This window comes from Corvus brachyrhynchos, unplaced genomic scaffold (genome assembly GCF_000691975.1).
Source record: "Corvus brachyrhynchos isolate BGI_N302 unplaced genomic scaffold, ASM69197v1 scaffold1, whole genome shotgun sequence".
NCBI lineage: Eukaryota > Metazoa > Chordata > Aves > Passeriformes > Corvidae > Corvus > Corvus brachyrhynchos.
The window spans coordinates 9,943,940-9,964,535 of NW_008237222.1; the positions used below are offsets into that span (position 1 = coordinate 9,943,940).

The 20,596-nt window shown below is 36.6% G+C and overlaps 1 protein-coding gene across 1 annotated transcript; it reads right to left on the minus strand.

Moving 5' to 3' along the window:
- Window positions 1–291: 291 nt before the first annotated feature.
- On the minus strand, window positions 292–18,325 carry MOK (MOK protein kinase). The gene is given in 12 exon segments (XM_017728940.1): window positions 292–1,021; window positions 5,922–6,115; window positions 6,513–6,631; window positions 8,948–9,126; window positions 9,996–10,044; window positions 10,556–10,623; window positions 10,625–10,647; window positions 13,962–14,032; window positions 15,625–15,641; window positions 15,643–15,715; window positions 17,390–17,518; window positions 18,291–18,325. Coding segments are annotated over 12 exon segments (1,011 nt in total). The 3' UTR covers window positions 292–967.
- Between the last annotated feature and the right edge of the window lie 2,271 nt (window positions 18,326–20,596).

Consider the following 20,596-nt stretch of genomic DNA (forward strand, 5'->3'; position numbering starts at 1 on the left):
ATAAAGCTGGGTAGAATTTTTTTAATTACAAGTAAACTTAAGACATTTTTTTGGCACGAGAAGTGATTTGTTTTCAGGAAATGAATGAACATTTGGGGAGAAGCAACTGCAGTAGCTTCTAAGTAACTAAGTCTTATCCTTGCAATACAGCTGGCACGTTGAAAACTGCCAGATCAGTTTATAAACCAGGAATTAGTTCCCTACTTTATTCAAGATGGAGCTGTGCTTTACAATCTTATCTGTCTTCTTCTGTAATATGAGGAATGGGGAAAATACTGAAACTGAGCAGGATTATTTTTCAGAAGTTTTGTTTTATTAACGTAGTGGGTTTAACTGTTAAAATACAGATAAACCTCATCACTGAAAACTAGTGTAGTTATCTCCCCGTAGATTTCTTTTATATGAGTGCTTCATATGGTCTGAGTCAAAATGAAACAGTTGAAAAAATATGCAATAACTTTAAAAGACTTTTTTTCCTTCAGCTGGAAAAATACAAAATCTGTGTTGGCAGGGTATGTCCCCGCCACAAATTGTAGTTCAGCAGCACACAAGGAATGTGTTTGGGTTTTCTTTTTTCAGCCTCTTCTTTACTATTAGGGCAGTCATCTAGAAGCTTCAATTGCCCATACCACACTCTATTCCATATGGAAAAAATTTATTTTAGTAAGAAATAGGACACTAATAACTTACCTGGAAAGAACTTAAGTCCTCTACTGTAGATACAGCTTTTAATAAAAATCTTTTTCCTAATACATTTAAAATAATAATTAAAAGTGAGCAGAACAGAGATAATCTCAGTATGGAATTTTAGCTGGAAGAATCAGGGTAGGAACCATACTTGCCAGTTTGTAGTTTAAAGTTGGGTGTATTTTAACTATAAAGCAGGTGGGAAAATTCAAGTTTGCCTATTCGTCCAACAGCCAGGGAAGTGTAAGTTGTCTCCAGAGGTTTAACAGCAAAGAACTTGTTAGGAAATAAATATCCTTGAAGCACTGTATGTGCCAAACCGAGTAAGATCCACCTGAAAGCATAAAAGAAATGAAGAAAAATTCCAATGTGGTCCTTCACTTAAGATTTGCAATTTTATAGCAAAAATGATCTGCTGAACATGAAATTGTCATTCTCATTCTAACAGCCTGACAGCCCCAGGTACACAGTATGTGATAATACACAAGATGTTACTCTGGTAGCCTTTTCCCTCCAGGTTAAAACTTACCAAAAATTCTGACTTCATCTTCTTCCCCATGTATGAATAATCACCTGCCTGATGTATGAATTAGGGAAGCAAACAGTGGCAGTAACATTTGAAATCAGAAAGGTACCTTGTGCAAACATAATTTGATGGAATTTTATATTTTTTAGTCAAATTACTTGAACTTCAGCATCTGTGGTTTGAGGCTTCCAGAAAAAGATTACAGGAGGCAACCAATACAATTAATATATCTCCATCAGGAATATAGTTTTGATAATCTGAGCTTTGACTTACTCTGTATAGTGCTAGGTAAGAGAGCTCTGAGTCAGAACAATCTATCAAATGTGGGTAGTTGGATTTGTCCTCTTTTTTGTAAGAAATTAACAACAGTGGAGAGCAAGCTCCCTTGGATCCAGTTAGTTACCTATTTTTAGACCATCAGTTTTAATGCTACTCATTATGCTCAACTCCAAATATATCAGCACTAAGCAACTCACCATCTTCCTCTCTAGAAAAAAACACTGGACAAGCTCATGGCACCTTTTCTCAGTGTTCCAAAGGTAAGAACTTGGAGGTTACTGTTGCACTGTGTTGCCTATAGACCTGCAGTCCTTAATTTCATTTTCTAAGTGTAGCATCACACCTTTCTCTTATCTATATCTATCTATAAAAAAACCACTATGGTAGGTATTCAGACAAATACTGTATTGCCTTATTGTTGAAGTTCTCTGTTCTATCAGTATGAGCTGCTAACATGAAAGCATGACAGAAGTGGGGAGATGATTCACTGAAACATAATAGAGCAGGAAAACTCAGCCACTCACTGTGGTTTTATGTACTTTCACAGCACTTTGAGCTACTGTGTTCAGGAGAACACTTTTTGCTTGGAACAGGAGGAAAGCAGCATCCATGCAGTAGGAGTTTCAGTAAAATGAGAAAGAGCAGTTAACTGTACCGCTGTGTTCTGCTGTTTCCCTTTGCTACAATACTCTCATTCTACTGATGTAAAACACTTCCTCCACTAAAACTTGGCTTATGTATTTGTTCAGTCTTAGTAAGAGAAATCTGCTCTTCCTTTGGCACACGTAATACGAGTAGAGGTTTCCCTGCAGAGCCTTGTTCAAATGCTTTAGGCTTATTTTAAAAGAATTCTTCCCAGGGCTGGGATATTTTTTCTGTTCTTGATATTAAGATTCTGAAAGTTTGCTATGAAGAAATTACATAAATTGAGCAGTGGTGCATGATGCAGGTGGCATGATAATCAACTTGGACAGTCAAATTTGAATCAGTATCAAATACTCCCACAGTCTGCACCACATTTACCTGCAAGTATTTTCACATTTTCAAGAATCTCCTTAAAAATGTCATGTTGATCCTCAGTACAGTATGTGATAGTAATACCATCTTCTAAACATGAAGATAAACATAAGGTAGACAAGTGCTTTTAAGCAGTCGATGTCAAAAGGATTCATAAAAAATTCAAGCTTCATGAGCTTCTCCACATGGAAAAGCTACAATGTGGAATTTGGGCATGCTCAAAGTTGTCCAGAACCTGAACAAGGATTAGGATCTAATCCAGTCAAAACAGAACCCTGTAAGTGCTGAGATGCCTCTTCTTACAAGAACAATCAACCAATCAACAAACCACAGCAAAAAAAACCCACTTACTGGAAGACCTTAAAGTGAAAAGAAGAATTATTTTCACAAAGGCACAGCCCTGTGGAATCTCAGAAGAGCTGAGAGCAGGCATAATTTTTACTCTTACAAGATCTTTATGTTAGCCTGAATTTTACTGCATTGTTTTGGCTGCATCTTAACTGGTTAGAATAAATAGTTTGTCTGGATCTAAAACATCAGTCTCAAATTGATGGATAAGTGTTGGCTTAGTGACTTGGATGTGATGTGCTCCCCCCAGTGCCCCATTTTTCCATGGTGCCTCCCCACAGCAGGGCCTCTCACACAAAATGCCCTTTGCTTCCTGCTCTCCTGCTCATGGCTGGGGTTTTGAACAGCAGCACCAGAGCCCAGTGTTTGGTTTTGGAAAAAAATGATGATCACTTCCCAATTATGAGCAGAGTTAACTTTTCTAACTATAAAAATGTCCAAAAAAGTTATTTGCCGAACTTGTCTTGCATGCACGCTTGGTAGGCAGAAGATTTTTAACCCCCAGACAAGTATGACTTTCACAGACTTTTGTTTTCTAAATAACAAAACTGTTCTGTAACACATCACCAAATTTAAGTATTGCAAATTAATTAAAGCAAATTTTTAGATCTCAGGAATTTTAAAATCAGTGGTACCAATTTGGAATAAAGATTCTTTCCTAGTTAGATAAGATACTGCCTTTTAACTATTACCTTATATAGCAATCAGAACCATTCTATTAAATTGTCACTGATGATCTGTGTCCCAGATTTCTGATGCATGATCAGCTATGTGTTTTTACTGCTCTTTGAAGCAACTGGCTGCAATATCAGCCCCTGTTAAGACTTTTGATTAATGTTAAGATCAATGGCTTGAAGCAAATGGTGACTAAGTTTTATTTGCTTTTGAATCAGATAAAAGGCTGGTTTAACTTTAAGTTATAGTTACATAAAAATACTCAGCAGTTACAAAAACTGCATCAAAATCAAGTATCTCATATGATTGTACAATTTGCACATTCTCAGTAAAACCTGAGGTGGAAGTTACTGAATAGAGGAGAGGAATAATTTCCAGAGCTAACTGAAAAGAACCCAACCAAACCCTTACATCTAAAAAAAATACAGCAGTTAGCTGTCATTTGTAATACAATTTGAAAACTTAAATTCTGTAGATAACATTCCATTCCTAATACTTGAGCTCAAAGAATCCTTTCATGTTATTTTTAACTAACCTCCTCCTCCACCAGGTTCTAAAAGGAACAAATACTTAGGAAGTTCAATGCAGAATACTCTCTGTGCTCTGCAAGAACAATGCTTTAATTAAATATTGACCCCCTTCAGGAACAGAGTATCAAAATGGTAGGAAAGCAGCCCTCAAACTTTGTGGGGTTTTCCTACAAATTGTCAGAGCAATACAAATTCAGGCACTGCTGTTCTTGTTAGATCTCTAACAACAGAAGCATGACTGGGTCTCTGTCACTGCATAGCCAGGCTTTTCCTCACTTCTGCTCCTTCTATAACAGGCAAATGGAAATGTTTCAGGGAAGACTGAAGTGCCTTCTGTTTCTCAGACTGTTGAAGAAACAACAGAAGTTTCAAATGTGCTTCAGTGGGCAAGTGAGAGTCTACACCTCAGTATTTGATCCAATAAATCTGACAGACTGGAACACAGGGGTTCCACCACCTTCCTCACATCCCTGGAAAAGTGAATGCAATGTAGGAGTAGAACAGGAAGTCAATTTGGCTACTCCAGAAAAATTTAATTTTGGTAATTCTCCCAGAGGAGGCCAATGTTGCGGATTTGGGTTTTTTTCCTGGATGTTCCTAAGAGAATGCTTTTAAAATAAATAAAAAAGATTCAGTTTCTTTCTGAGAACATCTTAAGGAACACAGATAGAAGAGAAAACCCAAATAATCAGAAATAAAAAACCCTCAGCCAAATACAATTTCACCTCACTCCTTTTTAAAAATTACTTGCCTTACTTGATGTTTCTTGAAATCTTGCCCAAAGGAACTTCTTAGAAAACCTACACTGATTAACCCCAGAACTGAATTAGTGGGAAAAGTGGCTTCTCCCATAGAAGGAGAATTCATGCTTTCAAAGCTGAATGCACAACAGAAAATAATTTATAATTGTTCTTTGGTAGTTTGTGGGGGTTTTTGAGAAAAAACCTGTATTTGGAAGTTTTCCATGTAGTACTAACTTCCACCTCACCTTGTTGATAACAGCAAGTGAATACGAGTATTTTTCACATAGCTGATATATAAACAAAGTTTCAGTTTGTCAGAATTTTGAATCTAATTATTTTTTATTTCATGTCAAATACACACTTAGACTTTTCCTAGATATCGACTATATACAGGATAATTAAGTTTTTTAAAAAAAGTTTTTATTTGCTCAAAATGTAGACTGAAGCCCTGAAAAGGCAAAAGCATAATCCCTGTCTCTGCCAGAACTTCATCTGGAAAACTCTTTAACTCAAAGAGAGACATCAAAAACAGAATGATGATATTTAAAAATAAGGTGGAGCTGACCCTTTAAGTAACAGCAACTCTAACTAGAGTCTACTGAGGGGATTATGAGGTATCCGAGCTTCTAAATTTTAACTCGCGTATGTTAGGGATTTGGGGGGAGGGGTAACTGCATCACACCAAATAAAGATCTGTGTTTAGGCAGACAGAATAAACCCAAGTAATCAGCTTAAGTAAAACATTTGTTTCTAGCTAACAAGCTCAGTGCTACAAATTACTTTCTCTAAATGGGCTGACAATTCTTCCACTTAAGTACTACCTGTCTTGGACTTGCCTTTGAAATTTGACACAAATACTGAGGCACTTGCCCTGATGTATTTCCTACTAGTCTTAATTTTTTGTGCATAGTTAAAGCTTGTGTACTGGCTGCCTTAAAAAGGTTGGGGCGAAAAGAAAAATAGAGACAAACACCAGTAGTGTTTTAGGTAAGGTTCGGACTCAATGCAAAGAACTACGCTGACTGAATTATGTTCATTGTTGAGAAGCCAAGGACTAGCACTGGAAACAAATTTAATTTTACTCCACTTGAAACACGGACACAACATTCCCCCCACCTTTTGATTTGAGTCTTCAAAATTGAAGTGATTTGAAGTCACTTGCCAGAATTCTTGAAAATAAGGGTGCTGTAAGGCTTGATGGGCAGCAGTTCTCTCACTGGGGTAATATTTTAGCATTGCACACAGGAAATACAAACCTTTGAAAGGCAATTTGTGCAAAATAGAAGATTTTCCTTTTCCTTTCTTTAAAGGGAGGATTCAAAACCCAAAATTCTTGACCTGTGTTAAACAAGTTTGAGAAAAACATTTATTCATGCATATTCAGAGAGGATTACAATTTACTGAAAAGAAAGAATTCACCTGATTTAGGTAATCATTCATAAGAGAAAAGTAAGCAGTACTTGATAAAAAACCCTTTTCTTTCCTAAAAATTTATGTCATTGGCCTTAAAGGTACTAAGGAAATAAAAGGCCAAGTAAGGCTCAGATTTCCTCTGCTCTGCCTGTAAGGTTCATTAATGGGTGACTGTCTCTGGGTAGAGATTAGAAGACACTGCACAGATTTAGGTTTTTCTGGTGGTTCCCTGGGCAGAAATTGCACACAGCTGTACAGCTCTATTGTGGATATTGAAACAGTGAGATTAGTAACTATGGGAGTACATACTTACTGCTTGCACTTCCGGAGTTTTGTTACCAGGAGTGCCTGTAACTTCATGGATTTTTGAAATGTGGTCCAGCTCACTAGTTCCAAGAAAAAGAGGCTGGAAACTGCAAGCTAAGAGATGGTATTAGCACTAGAGAAGACGGTTAAACTGTCACTTTTGATTTAAAAACCCCTTCTTTTATGAGGAAGAGAACATGTTAGAATTATTCGTGGACAGTTTAATACCTATCAACAACTGGAGGATAATGTGAGCAGCAGAGCAACACAGCTGCTGGTTTGTATTGAAGGAGTAGCTTGGGTTATTAAATGGAAATCTGTAGCTTCCCTCTCCTGCTGGTTTGGGGCAAAATAGGTAAAGAGAACATCCCTTGTAGTGAAGGGCAATGGATCTGGGATTGTGTTTGTTTCTAGTAAAGTGGCAGATCCTAAAAGACAATGTGTAGAATCAAGCAGTCCCTCTTTCTGTGTATGCACATAGAAATGTATTTATAACACTCCATTCCTACACAGGTTCTTTATAAGCAGCAGTACTGGAAAGATGGTAATTTGAACTGCATTCCTGAGCTTGATCCTCAGTTAATATAAAACTTGCACGGAGTCATTGAAAACACTGTTATCATATTAAACCAATCTGACTTTAGTCAGGTCCACTAACATTTATTTCCTGCACATGTTGCTTTTTTCCTTGGGCTTATAATATAAGAAACACTTCAGTAGCACCACATGACTCTTGAAAGCAAAACACTCAGCCCCTTTGTAGACATGAGAAACTTCTTTTTAACTGTTTGCAAATTCAGTCAAACAGCTGGCTGCACACTCCTCTGAGTGTCTTCATAAAGCTTAGAGTAGAGGAAGGCGAGAAAAGATCTGATTCACATTGTGCAGCTGCATCAAGACATGCAGCTGGGACTAGCTTCTGTGTGAACTAAAAAATGTGCTGTCTTTGAATCTAAAACTGTACCAAAGTGGAGAACAACTGTGCAAGCCGCTGAAAAGTGTGATCCAGGAATCATGATTTATAGGGAACAGAAAGAGGGAGTTTTGCCCTCATGGTGAGACAAGAAGATTTGAAAGATCAGCACAGCTGTGTAAAAGACTAAAAGTTCTTATACAAGGTGGTGTAAGGCATAAAGGCTTATGCAACCATTCAACAGCAACAACTGCAGGAGGCACTGAAAAAGAAACAAACCTGTCCGTAACTGCCTTTAGTTTGGCAAGACTGTATCTCTTTCAATTCCGTAATTTCCAATGAACATCCCTCCTTTCTCTCTGAACACACCTATAAGGCGTCTGAAAACACTTAGTGGTTGTAAAGCGTGAAATTTTTTACATTAAGCTGAAACAACAAGGAAATATTTTTAAGGTTTGCCTCTTTTTCCCTAAGAAAACTTAAGTTTGCAGCATGTAATTTTCTTACAAAGCTACAAAGCCCAGCTGATTCAAGCTGAAATGAAAAAACGTGGCATTCTTAAAGCTTTTGGTCCCGATTTACTTTGCAAAAGTACTGCCACATTTGGGATTTTTCTTTTAACAGTTTTCTGGCTGGAGAAGTAGAAATGTTTCTACCAGTTAGCAGGCAAAGCATAATGGTTGTCATTTAATGTGATGGTGATGGCAGCAGCTGCACTTGCCATGTGGAGGAGGAAAGAAGCAAAGCAAATGTTATCAGTCCTGGTTGCATATCAGAGACAGCAGTGTGGGAGGAGAATAAAGAACTGCTGCTGTTGCTAGGGCACAAAGATACTGGAGAAATACTCATGGGTATTTTTCCTTTTTCCTTGAAGACCAGTGACAAATTTTTTGAGTTATAGTTTCATCATTACCAAAAATCTTAAAAGACTTTGTGTTTTCCTGAACTCTTCCTTCATCAGAACCTGATTTCAAAATATACCAGCACACAAGATCTTAGTAGCACAGTGGTCTTAGACACACTATACTGTAAATCAAAGTCATAAATTAGAGGGAGGGTATTCTCTAATCTCTGTTTTTGCAGAAAGTATTAGTAAGTCCAAAGAAAGCGGGAAACACTTTACCACTAAGTGCATTAACAAGACTGAGGGTATTCTGTGATGCTCATGAGAGGAAATGAGCCGTACTCTACACAGAGATAAAGCAGAGAAAATACATTTTTACTAAATATGAAGCCATCGGAAAAATGTTCCAAAGTGTTTCTTCGTAAATCACTTTTGTTTGTACTGTGTTCTCTTGAACTGCTTTATTACTAACCTGCCATTGGGTGAAGAGAGTGCCAGACCAGACCGGATTACTGCCTCATGAACCCTGCCGACTTAAGCACAGAAGCTTCTACAAATCCATGGAAACAAAGATCATATTACCCAAACCACATGCTCCTAATTTGAGCTATTTACCTTTGATTATCTTGATTAATGATACGCAAAACCCTCCACTGAACACTGTACCTTGTGATTTCATAGAAAGCACAGCCAGGACTCCATATACCAATTTTGTAACTATAATGCCCATTTGTAAGCAAACATTCAGGTGCTCAGTACCAGTGCGGGGAGGTACATTACCTATGTGCCTGCTGAGAATAGATATTCATACAAGATCCAAAATCTCTTAACTTCAGGGTGTTCTGCTGCAAAAATAAGTAATTTCCACAAATTACAAACAGTAAAATATTCAAGCAATGACTGTAATAATCATAAAAGAAATCACAGATTACTTTAAGAGGAAACTTTCCAAAATCCAGGGGTAGTAGTATCACAGCAGTAAAGCTGCATTAAAATAGTAAGTAGCTCCAGGTATGAAGATATCTGTGTCCATAGTATGTAATGCAAATACTGTTCTGTACATCATGAAAAGAAAGGCCTAAGAGCATAGGGACTATCACAGAAGGAAAGGCTACTAAATAGGACATCTGGATTAAGTTATTAGAGTTCTTCTGTTTAGCAGTGATATAATAGGTGGCTTTGGCTTTTCCTGTACTCTTCTATGACTTAAAAGAAAAATTTATCTTCAGAAAATAAAATTTCATAAACTAAATTTAAAAATCCTTGCTTTTCAAACATTAGCAAAATAACTTTGTAAAACTGTCAGGAGAGATGGTTACAATGAAATCTTCTGCAGGCCACTGTCTTCTGCTCTCTTTTGTATGTGTAACTTCCACTAAGTATAGGAATTGAATGTAGAAACAAAGAGCTGCAAAAGTAAACCCTGTTTCTTGTGTCTAGATTAAGACAGAAAGGAAAATATATATTAAGAGTGGATAAAGAATAGGTTTTTAGGTTGGAGGGAACACATGCAGGGTGTAATGCATCTCAGCCATTTTTTAGCCAATAACAAAATTGTTTGTTCATTCCCCTAGATCAGGAATACAGTAACCATCTATGTATTTCCTAAAAAATTTTACTTTTATTCATGAAGAAACATTACCTTCTCAGAGCAAAGAGAAAAATACTTATACATTTCACTTTTAGTTAAATATCCTCACATAAAATTAATTACCTTTATTATTATGTTTTCTGGTTGTCCATCTCTCTGAAATACTTCATTTCTGTACTAATACAAACACAGCAGAGAGAAGAATTCAGTAAAAAGATAAACATTATCAGTGCTTCCAGTTATTTGTAAAAAAACCCCAAAACTTAAAGAAACCAGCACTTTTTTCAAACTTATCAACAGAATAGTAAAAAATTAAATTTTGCCATCATGGTGAGACAACAGCTACAGATATGGGAATGGGGAATGGGCAAGTCCAGGAAGGAGAGGCCAGGCTTTCTGCTTCTGCTCTCATCAGGGCTACCAGAGGGATTGCAAGGGCCATCTCCTCCCAGGAGGGCTACCTGCAGCAGGTACTAGAGCTCCTTTGGGAGCTGGCAGCAGCTCTGGCTGCCTGCTGCCTCCTAGGGCTCTGCTGCAGGCAAAGATGTATCTGGGCCATGGCCTCTTCTCTGCCTCCAGCAGTCTGCTGCTGCCCCAGACAATTCTGTCTCTGCTTTGAGATGACCCTGAAACAAATGTATGCTACATTTGCTGTAAAGCTGTTGCTGAACCAGGTCTTTTACCTATGTAAAACCTATTGTACACAATCTAGAGATTTGCATAACTGGTACATGTTATTCCTAATTTTTTTTTTCAGGTGATGGCTTTCTCCGTCCTAGAATAAAATTTCAGGTGGTGTGAGTCCCTTTTAGTAAAGAACAGAATACAAATACCATAGTCTTCAGCTTCCCGAGGTGCACTGATACCACCTTTTTCAATTATACTGATGCCGTGAAGATTTTTGCCTTTTCTTTTATACCCCTGTTATACCTTTTTACAACTTCTGTATTCCTGGTGCTTTTTGCCTACATTCTTGGACTTGTTTGTCAAGCTAAGAGACTAAACATTTTAGAAGCTTTGTAGCTAGGGATCAGTGTGCCCCAGAGCCCAAGGTCCTCTCCAGAACACATTCTGTAAACCAAGATAGAACCATCCAGGGGAAGGTTCCTTGGGGAGGGGGGCTCACTTGAGCCTCTCATTGGGGAATCTTTGATAGATAAGCTAATTAGTAAAACCTATAATGTTATACCCAATGTTGGGGGGGGAGGAAGGGAGACACAGAGACAGAGGGGACAGAGATAGACTTGGCGGGGTGCATCTCGATGCATATGACCTGGACGTGTGCACCTAAGGATCCTTAAAATAAATACCAAGGTAAAATCCCTTTTCCCCTTCTAACTGTGTATGCCTCTTGATTTTAAGACCAGGAAAAGGCATCAATACTACTTCTGTAATTTATAGCTAGCTTTGTAATTAATTTTCCACTCAACTTCTGACATAATTTATATTTCAGTATGCACTAGAATAGCTCAGCTAACAACTGTCAATTCAATACTCTGTAAGATGCCTTAGTTTTTACTGCATGTATTACGTGCAGTATGTATTTCCTCAAGTTCTAGCAGAACTGCAGTACTTCACTTCTAAATATCTCATTTCCTCTCTACTCAAAGTAATTGTCTTTAAGGCTCAAGATTTGTATCAATCACCTCAAGTTACTGCAATGGTTAAATGACTGTGATTCACATCTGAATTGCAAATTAAAGGCTAACCTATGTAGTTTAGTTTGCTGTTGCCATTAGGCAATAATTACAGTTATAAATTTTATCTATTTTTCAGAGCCATTCAGTAACTGCTCAGCTTTTTTCTTTTATAGGCTCCAAAGGCCTTTTAATCTTGCTGTAATGCCTTTATGTAATGCTGCAATGCCATCAACGGAGGCAGAAATGATCACATTTTTGAAAAACAAAGCAGGTACTGATCTGCATGATGACAGTAGTATGAGTAATTGGCTGGGGAGGAGGAGGGAGATTATGAGGACAGTAACTCATTGAGGCCAGGGCCCCAGCAGCCAGTGGGATTTGTGTTCCCAACTGATTACAGTGCTCCTCCAGGCAGTCACATAATCCACTGAGCGGGATTAGATCACAAAGCACTTGGAACAGAGTACCATTTACATCGGGAATTGTAGTAGTAGTGCCCCTGTAGAGATAAATGGTGCTTTCAACATCAGGATTTTTGTCATTTATAGTGGAAAAAATATTATAGAATGCTGCTATTCAAATCAATTTAGATTATTATTTGTATTTAAGGAATTGGGCTTTCATAAAAAGAAGTCATGCTCAGTTGCTTTTTTATTACATGTCACTATTAAATTTGGAGCAGATGCTCTTCTGCTTCCAGACTTATCATTGGAGAAACCTTATTTGGCAGTAATGGTGAAGTGAATCCTAAAGCAGTGGCACTTGAAGTTTTTGTCATTTCTCTTGAGAGATACTCCACACCTCTCTCAGAGCCCCTTTTTTCTTTGCTTTAAATGACCAAACTGCTGTTGATTAAACAAAGGGCAAGACTGTTTTTCAGTTATTAAATGCTGCTGCTATAAATTAACAGCAAGAGAATTATGACTTTCTGTAAAGACAAATATCCTTATCTTGATTGAAGTAACATGGATCGCTTGATTTTTTAAGGAAAAAATCAAAAGTATCAGCTTTCCACATTAGCAGCATTACAGTGAACTGTCCTCATAATTACAGAAGTGTCTCCATACTCCTTGTCAAATTAAAAATTCGTTTTCAGTCCAGTTCACTTTCCTATTATATTCTATGATTTGACAAGCTCCACCCCATGTGCCACTACCTTATACAACATTAAAAATAAGGCACTGTATCATGGTAAACACAATCCAGACTCAAAATTCAGACCATAAAGAAGAATCAGCAGTTTACAGAAGTTCAGGTAAACCCAGATTAATGTTCAGATAATCCCCAACTGCAGCATTTCAGATTACTGTTGAACACAGATTTCATTTTGAACTGATTCACCATGCCATAGGAAAGGAGGTTACTACAAGTAGGTGGTGTGAAAACAATCTTCTTCTGGAAAACTTTGAAAGAAATTGTATTTTAAAATTAAAAAAAAAAAAAATCTGAACATACTGAAATGATGATTCCAATTTCCATCTGAATACCATGCTAAATATAGCAAACCCAAAATGTCTTATTAAAACCAGTACACACTAATGTCTACTTCAGCAATCAGCAAACAACTCAATTTTCGTCTCACATTCTTATCTAGGTCAGAAACAGAGTTACTCCTTTTGTTAGAGATCTCAATACTCAGTGTCACCAGTGTCATGTTCAGGAACAAGTCTTTATTCTATTACACTGAATGACAGTTGCACGTTCAGTTACTTAAATTAATCTCCCAACTGCTAAGACACTACAAATTCTTAATTATTCATTTTTTAAATTAATACTTTTTATTCATATATATATTTTATTCATATATATATATGTATTTATATACTACATAATTTACTTATGAATTGTAAGCCCCTTAATTTGCTGTATACAATTCCTTTACTGTTTATATAAGATCTGGTTTTAAATCAGCTTTTGTTCTACATTTTTTTATAGGAACTCTTCCTTAAGCTTTATGGTTTCTGACCTGCTTTGACAAACAGCTCCAGAATTTATACGAGGTATCAGAGAACAGTGTTATTTTATAAAGAAAACTTAGTGAAAGGCTTTTTTACTAGGTATAAAAACTGAAAATCCTTATTCATTGATTCAATAGTTTTGAAACAAATGGGAATAATTTTCTTATTACCTCACTGCAGCCCTGACCTAAGAATCTGTTTAAGTTTTATTTTTTGTTACATAAAGCAATTATTTTGTGTTTTGCAGTCAAGGTTGTTTGACTGTAGAATAGATGGCTATGGACTTGACTCATGGGAAACCTGCATGCACCCATGCCTTAAACAGTTGATTATATTCCACTGGCAAGAACTAAAGGGTAAAGCAGTACAGCATAAAATTCCCTATGAGTTTTATAATCGGTAACAGTGAACAACCAAGGGAAAAATAATTAATTCCAGTATGTGATCTACACAAGGAGAGTTTGTGTGTTTCTTAAGCATATGCTACATACCTTTTATCAGCTCATAAATATTCATATACATAAATTCACATAACAGTGAAAGGGAGCCAGCATTTTCATCACTGCAGAAACAAATAAGGAGACTCTAAGCTAGAAATAAAACTTACACATTGATTTGTACACAGTGTAGAAAAAAACCACTTAGTTTAACCAGTACTAAAATGGACATTTTCATTTTTAATTGATACTGTCTCATAGAAGTTTTTAAACTTAAGTCTGACATATCATAGTTTTAGTTTATACTATCCAAAGTGCTCACTCCAGAAGTTAACTGATTTACTCTGTGAAGCTTTTTGAAGATATGTTTTCTGGGCATATCACACTGTTCAGTATCAAGAAATTTCCAGTAAATTCATTGATACAAACTTACAATAAAGGAGAGGGAAGCCATTACACCACATGTGAAAATACTTTGTACATAGATCTCCAGTAGTGTTCTGTTGCATGGAAATGAGTATCTGTCTGGAATCACTGTTTTGCTGACAACAGCAATTTAAAGTATAATCATGATATAAGACATCTGACACTTTATTTTCCATTTCACTGCCCTGCAGAGGCAGACATCTTTAAGTCTTCAGTTTTTCTTGTAAGATAATTGCATTACAGTACATCTCCCCTGCAATGTTGTGCTAACCCAGCCAATAAAAGGTTGAGGATACAGTCTGCAGTTCAGCTTGCAGACAGACTGCAGGAGCTCAGCAAGCTGGCTGGCCAGCTGGATTACACTTAGTTAACACCACAGCAGCTGAGGCTGACAATTCCAGAAAGCCAAACTGCTGACACAATTAGTGGCTTCCCACGTATTTGCAGAAAATGGGCCTGGCAATAACAGTGTAGTACCTGAGCCTTGAACAGAGAAATAAGACAGCCTGAAGGGCAAGAAAAAATACTTCAGAGCAGTCAACAAATTTTGTGTCAAGTATATGAATAATGAAGGTTATGTCTGCTGTTGCATAGTGATGAAATGTAACATGCAGTAGTGGAGTAAATGCTGTCATAAAACGTGATCACTCTGTGAGACAGAATGTGTCCCCAGAAGACACTGAAGTGCTTAATGAGGACAAGGAACCCAACTTTATCACTGACACCTCTTTCCAAAAGCATAGCTCAGCTACTGCCTAATTCTGACATCTAAACTTCAACTACTTGCACAAGGGTGTTTGCAAAGTTGTCTATTAAAAGATACTGCCAAATAGTTTGCCTGGATCCCTAGTTCAAATTGATAAGTCAAGCCAAGATCTTTACATACCAGAGGCTATTTCAGCTCTGAGTGTGCCTAATCAGAACACTGAGCCACGGTGTACAGTTAAAGGACTAACTGGATATGGGACATGCATTGAAATAACCAGCAAATATTCCATAGTATGAGATGAAATTTAACTATGCTTTGCATATATTTCATTTGTAATTTTAATACTGATGTTGAAATATTTTTGGTCTGTTGGAAAAGAGCCACAGAAAGCAAGAGCTACATCAGACTCTCTTAACAAAGGCAGGCATGTAGACTTCAGATTTTGAGAAACATGTTGCTTTTTTCTTTCTTTTGAAATAAAAAGCTGGTTAAGAATCTACAGGTTGTCTCTAGACCCAAAAGTTACAGGATATTGTTCAAATACAGGAATAAGGAAGAAAGAAATCAATGCACCATGGATACAAAACAACTTTATGTAAACATAAAGATAGTAAGATGTGGACTCAGCCTCCTTAGTGCTTGTATTTATCTCAGATTATTCACTTTTTCTACACTAAAGTTGAATTAAACAGAAAAGAGAAAGACTGACTTGCAGTCAGGGACTGGATTATAGTTGACTTTTTTCCCTGCCATGAGGCTGTCAGAACTTCAGTTTGTCACTGAACTTTCAAATGCAGGGCCTGATAAATTGCTTGCTTGTTGTTTCTTTATTGAGCAAATCAGTAATTAGTAAATGGCTTATTCCTTCTTGCAGCTTGGAGTAGCTGGGCTTACCCCAAGAAAAAAAGTAGTCATGTGTTGAGCTCCAGACACCAGTGCGCTGCTGTAGCATACATTCCGAACATTGCTTAGTGTGATGCATTGCCAAATTTAATATTTAAAATTAAGTTTTGATGGAAACCTTTTAAATGAAAAATAGACACTATTCAATTATTGTGTATATTATTTCATTGCCCTCCTAGGCTTTAATAAACAAAAAAACCATGCTACAGAAACTCTGGGGAGGAAGCAGGAAACAAAGAGCTTTGCACACTATTGAATGGATCAGAGCAGGACATACGTCTTTTCCCAGTCAGACTTACAGCTAAACACCAAAACAATATTTTCCACTTTGAAACAAGGAGAAATACCTTGTATGGGCAGGTTCTGTTTAAAATAATGTTGTTATCTGTTGTTAAAAGAGTTCACTTCATCAAAGGAATTTGTCAGTCAATTTATCAAAGGGTTAAAGGCCTAAAAGATGTTTCAGATGAAAAGATGAAAGAGTCTGCTTGTTGTGCCTAACCACTGAGTTGTATACATCTGCCCTTGATACAGTTAAGCAGATAGTTTAAATATTGCTTTGATCATAAATTGGACAATTTTGTCAGTTGTCGGTAATGTATAAATTGACCAACAGATCTCTAACAATGTAACAGAGAATCAGAAGCCACATTCCTTGAAGATATTTGAGTTCTCTTTTTTTAACTTACATTCTTTGAAGCTCTGAGTTACATTTTGAAATCGCACCCAAGAGCAAAATGTCCCATCTCACTTTGTATGTACAAATGAGTCATTCCCAGTGATTTCATTAGGAGCTTAATATATTTAACTGGGAATACAAAACCAGTAACCCAAGAGGCACTGGTTGGCACTTATATTCTTGGAGGACAATGTCAAATCTATGTCTACTTACACACAGCCCTCTCCTCTATTTTCCTAACTGATAAAAAGCACCTATTTTTTTTGTGACCGTAAAACATCTGGATGATGGATGTAAATATAAATGCAAATATGAAGGAGAACTAATGCTATACATTGACTAAAGATAAATACACTGGTTTTAACCTGCAATAAAACAGTTATTTAAAGAAACTGAAAAAAGTATTATCCAAGGAGAGGACGGACACATTTCCTCCAATCATTATTGACAGCTAAAAGAAAAACAGCACAAGTATATTCAGTGCATTTGGCAAGGCAGAGATCAACTATTTATTCCTCATTCATCTTGTTTCACCCTAGACCCAGTGGCCAGGCACCATTTAATACAGTGGGTGACATCAATTAAGAGTACTCAAGGAAATAACCCCCCAGTGCCCAACAGGAAGGCAGAGTTCCCTTTCTGTACCACATGCAAACCTTTTTAATTCATGTGTATTTAAAAAGCTTCACTTAGTCTTAATTTCGTATTCCCTCACTGAATTTAAACAAGATTTTCTGTAGAATTCCCATTATTAATTATGCATACCTTTCAAAATGTTGCTTCATGTGTTTACTTGCATAGTACTTTCCCTCCCTAAGACTCACTGTCTCCAGAACATCAGAAAATGTTCCCTCTCCTTATCTTACCAACTGGTATTTTAAAAACAAAAACACACTGTTTCAGTATGTTTGAAATTGTTATGAAGATTGTTTATCAATCCTTATTTGATCTGTCAAATGCTGACTAATGGAAAACTTTCAACTAAGAGGTATTTTGTTAACATATAAGTTGAGAGAAAATAAAATGAAAAACAGCAAATGAAGTTTTGCTGCCCAGATTATTTTGCTGCCTATATTCCAGAAAGTAGAATACAGTAATTCTTAGACAATAAACTACCACCTCCTTGTTCAGAGACATGATGCCTCTTCACACTGTCCTTCGTACCTTTTTTATGCTGCAGCACATTAGCAATTCATATTTGAATTTATTCTTTGCTTCTTTCACAAAAGAAACAAAAACAAAGAACTTCCTTTATTTACAATGTACTGAAAACAAAACTGTCTTGGAAAGCAAGTGTATCATGGAATCATTGTTCCATGGGGGTTATTAGTTGGGGTTTTTGTGGAGGTGTTGTTTGGTCTGGTTTTTTTTTTATTTTAAGCAAAGCAGTTTCTGATTTTAAAGCTTTATTCCCATATTAAATTCAGATATGAGATTTGCACTGTGCCAAAAGTAATGTTTGGCTTTGATAAGTATGTGCTTCAAATACAAGGATGTGAAAAATCAGTCAGTTCTAATTCTGCACAACTTTAAGAGATGAAGCAGATAAGGGTTATCAGAAAAGTTTTATTTATATTAATTTTCAGGTCTTCTAATTTCCATCAGAATTGACTTTTTTTCTTTCCTCCTTTATTCTCCTTCAGCTTTGTGATTAACTGTTCCTTACCAATCCCAGTGCCTAGTTTCCTTCACCCACCTCATCCTCCTATTGCCTTTTATTTTTAGCACTTACAGATTCTATCCTGGATAATTTTTTTCAGTAATTTCACCTGAGCAAAATCCAGTTCTAATTAGCTTTATGCTACTGTTGCTTTTGACATGGTCTTATTATTCAAGAAAGATACAAACCCAGTCATTTTGAGGGAGGCAGGGCAGAAAACCTCTTTTATAATATTCAGCCCTTTATGGGTGTCAGAATAACTGTGGGAGTCTCAAGCTATGTCGATAGCAGTAAATTCAGTGAAGCTGCCTGTTATTAGTTACTGTGACAACAGTCCCTGGCAGGGATTTGGCCTGTGACAATCAGCACTTTCCGAGGCACCTTCCCTGCCTGGTGTGAAGACTCCTTCTAAGGTCAGTTCTCAAGCAGTTTCTGTCCTACTGCCTTGTTTTGGAAGATAAGAGAATTTACTAGCAGAGATGGGGGCCATTTCATGCCAGTTGCTCTTTGTGTCCAAGAAGATTTTCAGATATGCTTAATTTACAAGTATAAACACAGCCTTATAGTGGAGAAAGCCTGCCAAGAAATTTTGCAGAGGGAAAAGTTACTTAGGCAGGGATATTCTAATGCTGTCTTCCAACTAACAATCAATTTATGTTGTCTTATTCTCTTTTCATCTCCCCAGCTTTCACACTTGCTCCTGTTAAAAAGAAACAACCAAGTGTTTTCTTTCCTTGTGAGCCAAATGCTTGTATTTTAATTAGTAGAAACCTTCCCCTTGCAACCCCTCTTTATCCAATACAGTAGCAGCACTTACATGAGAATTGTCAGTTGCTCTTCTCATTTTTATCATCTGCTGCTTCTGTTTTCTGATCACTATTGATCATGCTGCATCATAAACTAATTAGGCCATCTAACTTTGAAAAACTGAAAATAGCAGAGCAATTTTAAATTAACCATCTAATGCACTCAATATAGACAATTTACATATAGATCTATTTTAAAAGCAGAAACTGAATTTGAAAATCATTGTGGGTAAAGGAGGCAATCTCTAACAGACACTCCCAAATGGGGAGGAGACCATGGGACTGTTTAATTGCTTTGGCTGTTAATTGATAACTGGTCAGTTAGTGCTTCAAGCGAGCTTATCGTCAGCCTTGACTAACAAGACTGAGGAAACAATGTCTTGACAGCAAAAATCACCATGCTCTCTATCCCCACCTTAAGTTTTAATTTCCTATCTAAATTGCTAAATATAAGATGGACATTGTGAATTCAGACTACTTAAATACTACTCTCACAGAATTCAGTGTAAATGGATATTTTTGGTAGCAACTGATACTCTCCAACCAGTCAGAAACACAATGGCTGTATGTTCTTAATGTCAGAGCCAGCCCTGGGGCCAAAATATACCCAAGGTAGACACAAAAGAAGTTAGATATTTATTGATACACTCTTTTATTCTAATAAATGGCCATCCTGGTTTTTTGTTGGTTTTTTGGTTTGGTTGTTGTTGGGTTTTTTTTGTTTTTCTTACATGCAAGTAATTGGTTCTCTGGCATTAAAAAAAAAATTCAAATCATATGATCTGAAAATAAGATCTTAATATCTATGGCATACCAGCCATAGATGTTAATGAACCTAAGTACTTGGGCAAAGAGAAACGCTGGGAAAGCATTATTGTACAAATTTAATGAAAATATCTTTAGGCATATACAGAAGTCAGATAGTGTATGTTTATACTATTTGGTTATGTTTATATATTTTCTTCTATAAATGTATTTTACTCATACAAAAGAAGCCCAGATCACAGTGGAGAGCTCAAAACAACTTGAGTTGTTTAAATTTTTAACAGCAGAGTTCTAATACTGTACAAAGAGTTAATCCTTTACACATTTTAAAACATTCTTACAGCACTGAAGATCTTTTCCATGTAAGTGTATAAAGCTTGTTATTGTAATTCTTTTACAACAGAGTGCTCTGTAGACAAAATAAATACCCCACACATAACAAACAACTGGGGCTTTAACCTGGCACTTATGAGATACATCCAGTGAAAAGAATGAAGCAAAGGCCTGAATAATTTCAACTGACTGAATAAAGTGCAGAATCAGGAATGAAAATTGCATTATTTGAAATGTCTCTTTGATTAATAAAGTCAATGTGTAAACTCTGAACAAAACAGGTCACTAAAATAAGAGAGATTTTCTCCAGGGACACAATGAGAATGATCACATGACAAATTAGTTATTGTTTAATCAGCAGCTGAAAGAAAATCAGGTATTGTAAGAATAACAGCATAGAAGTTTATA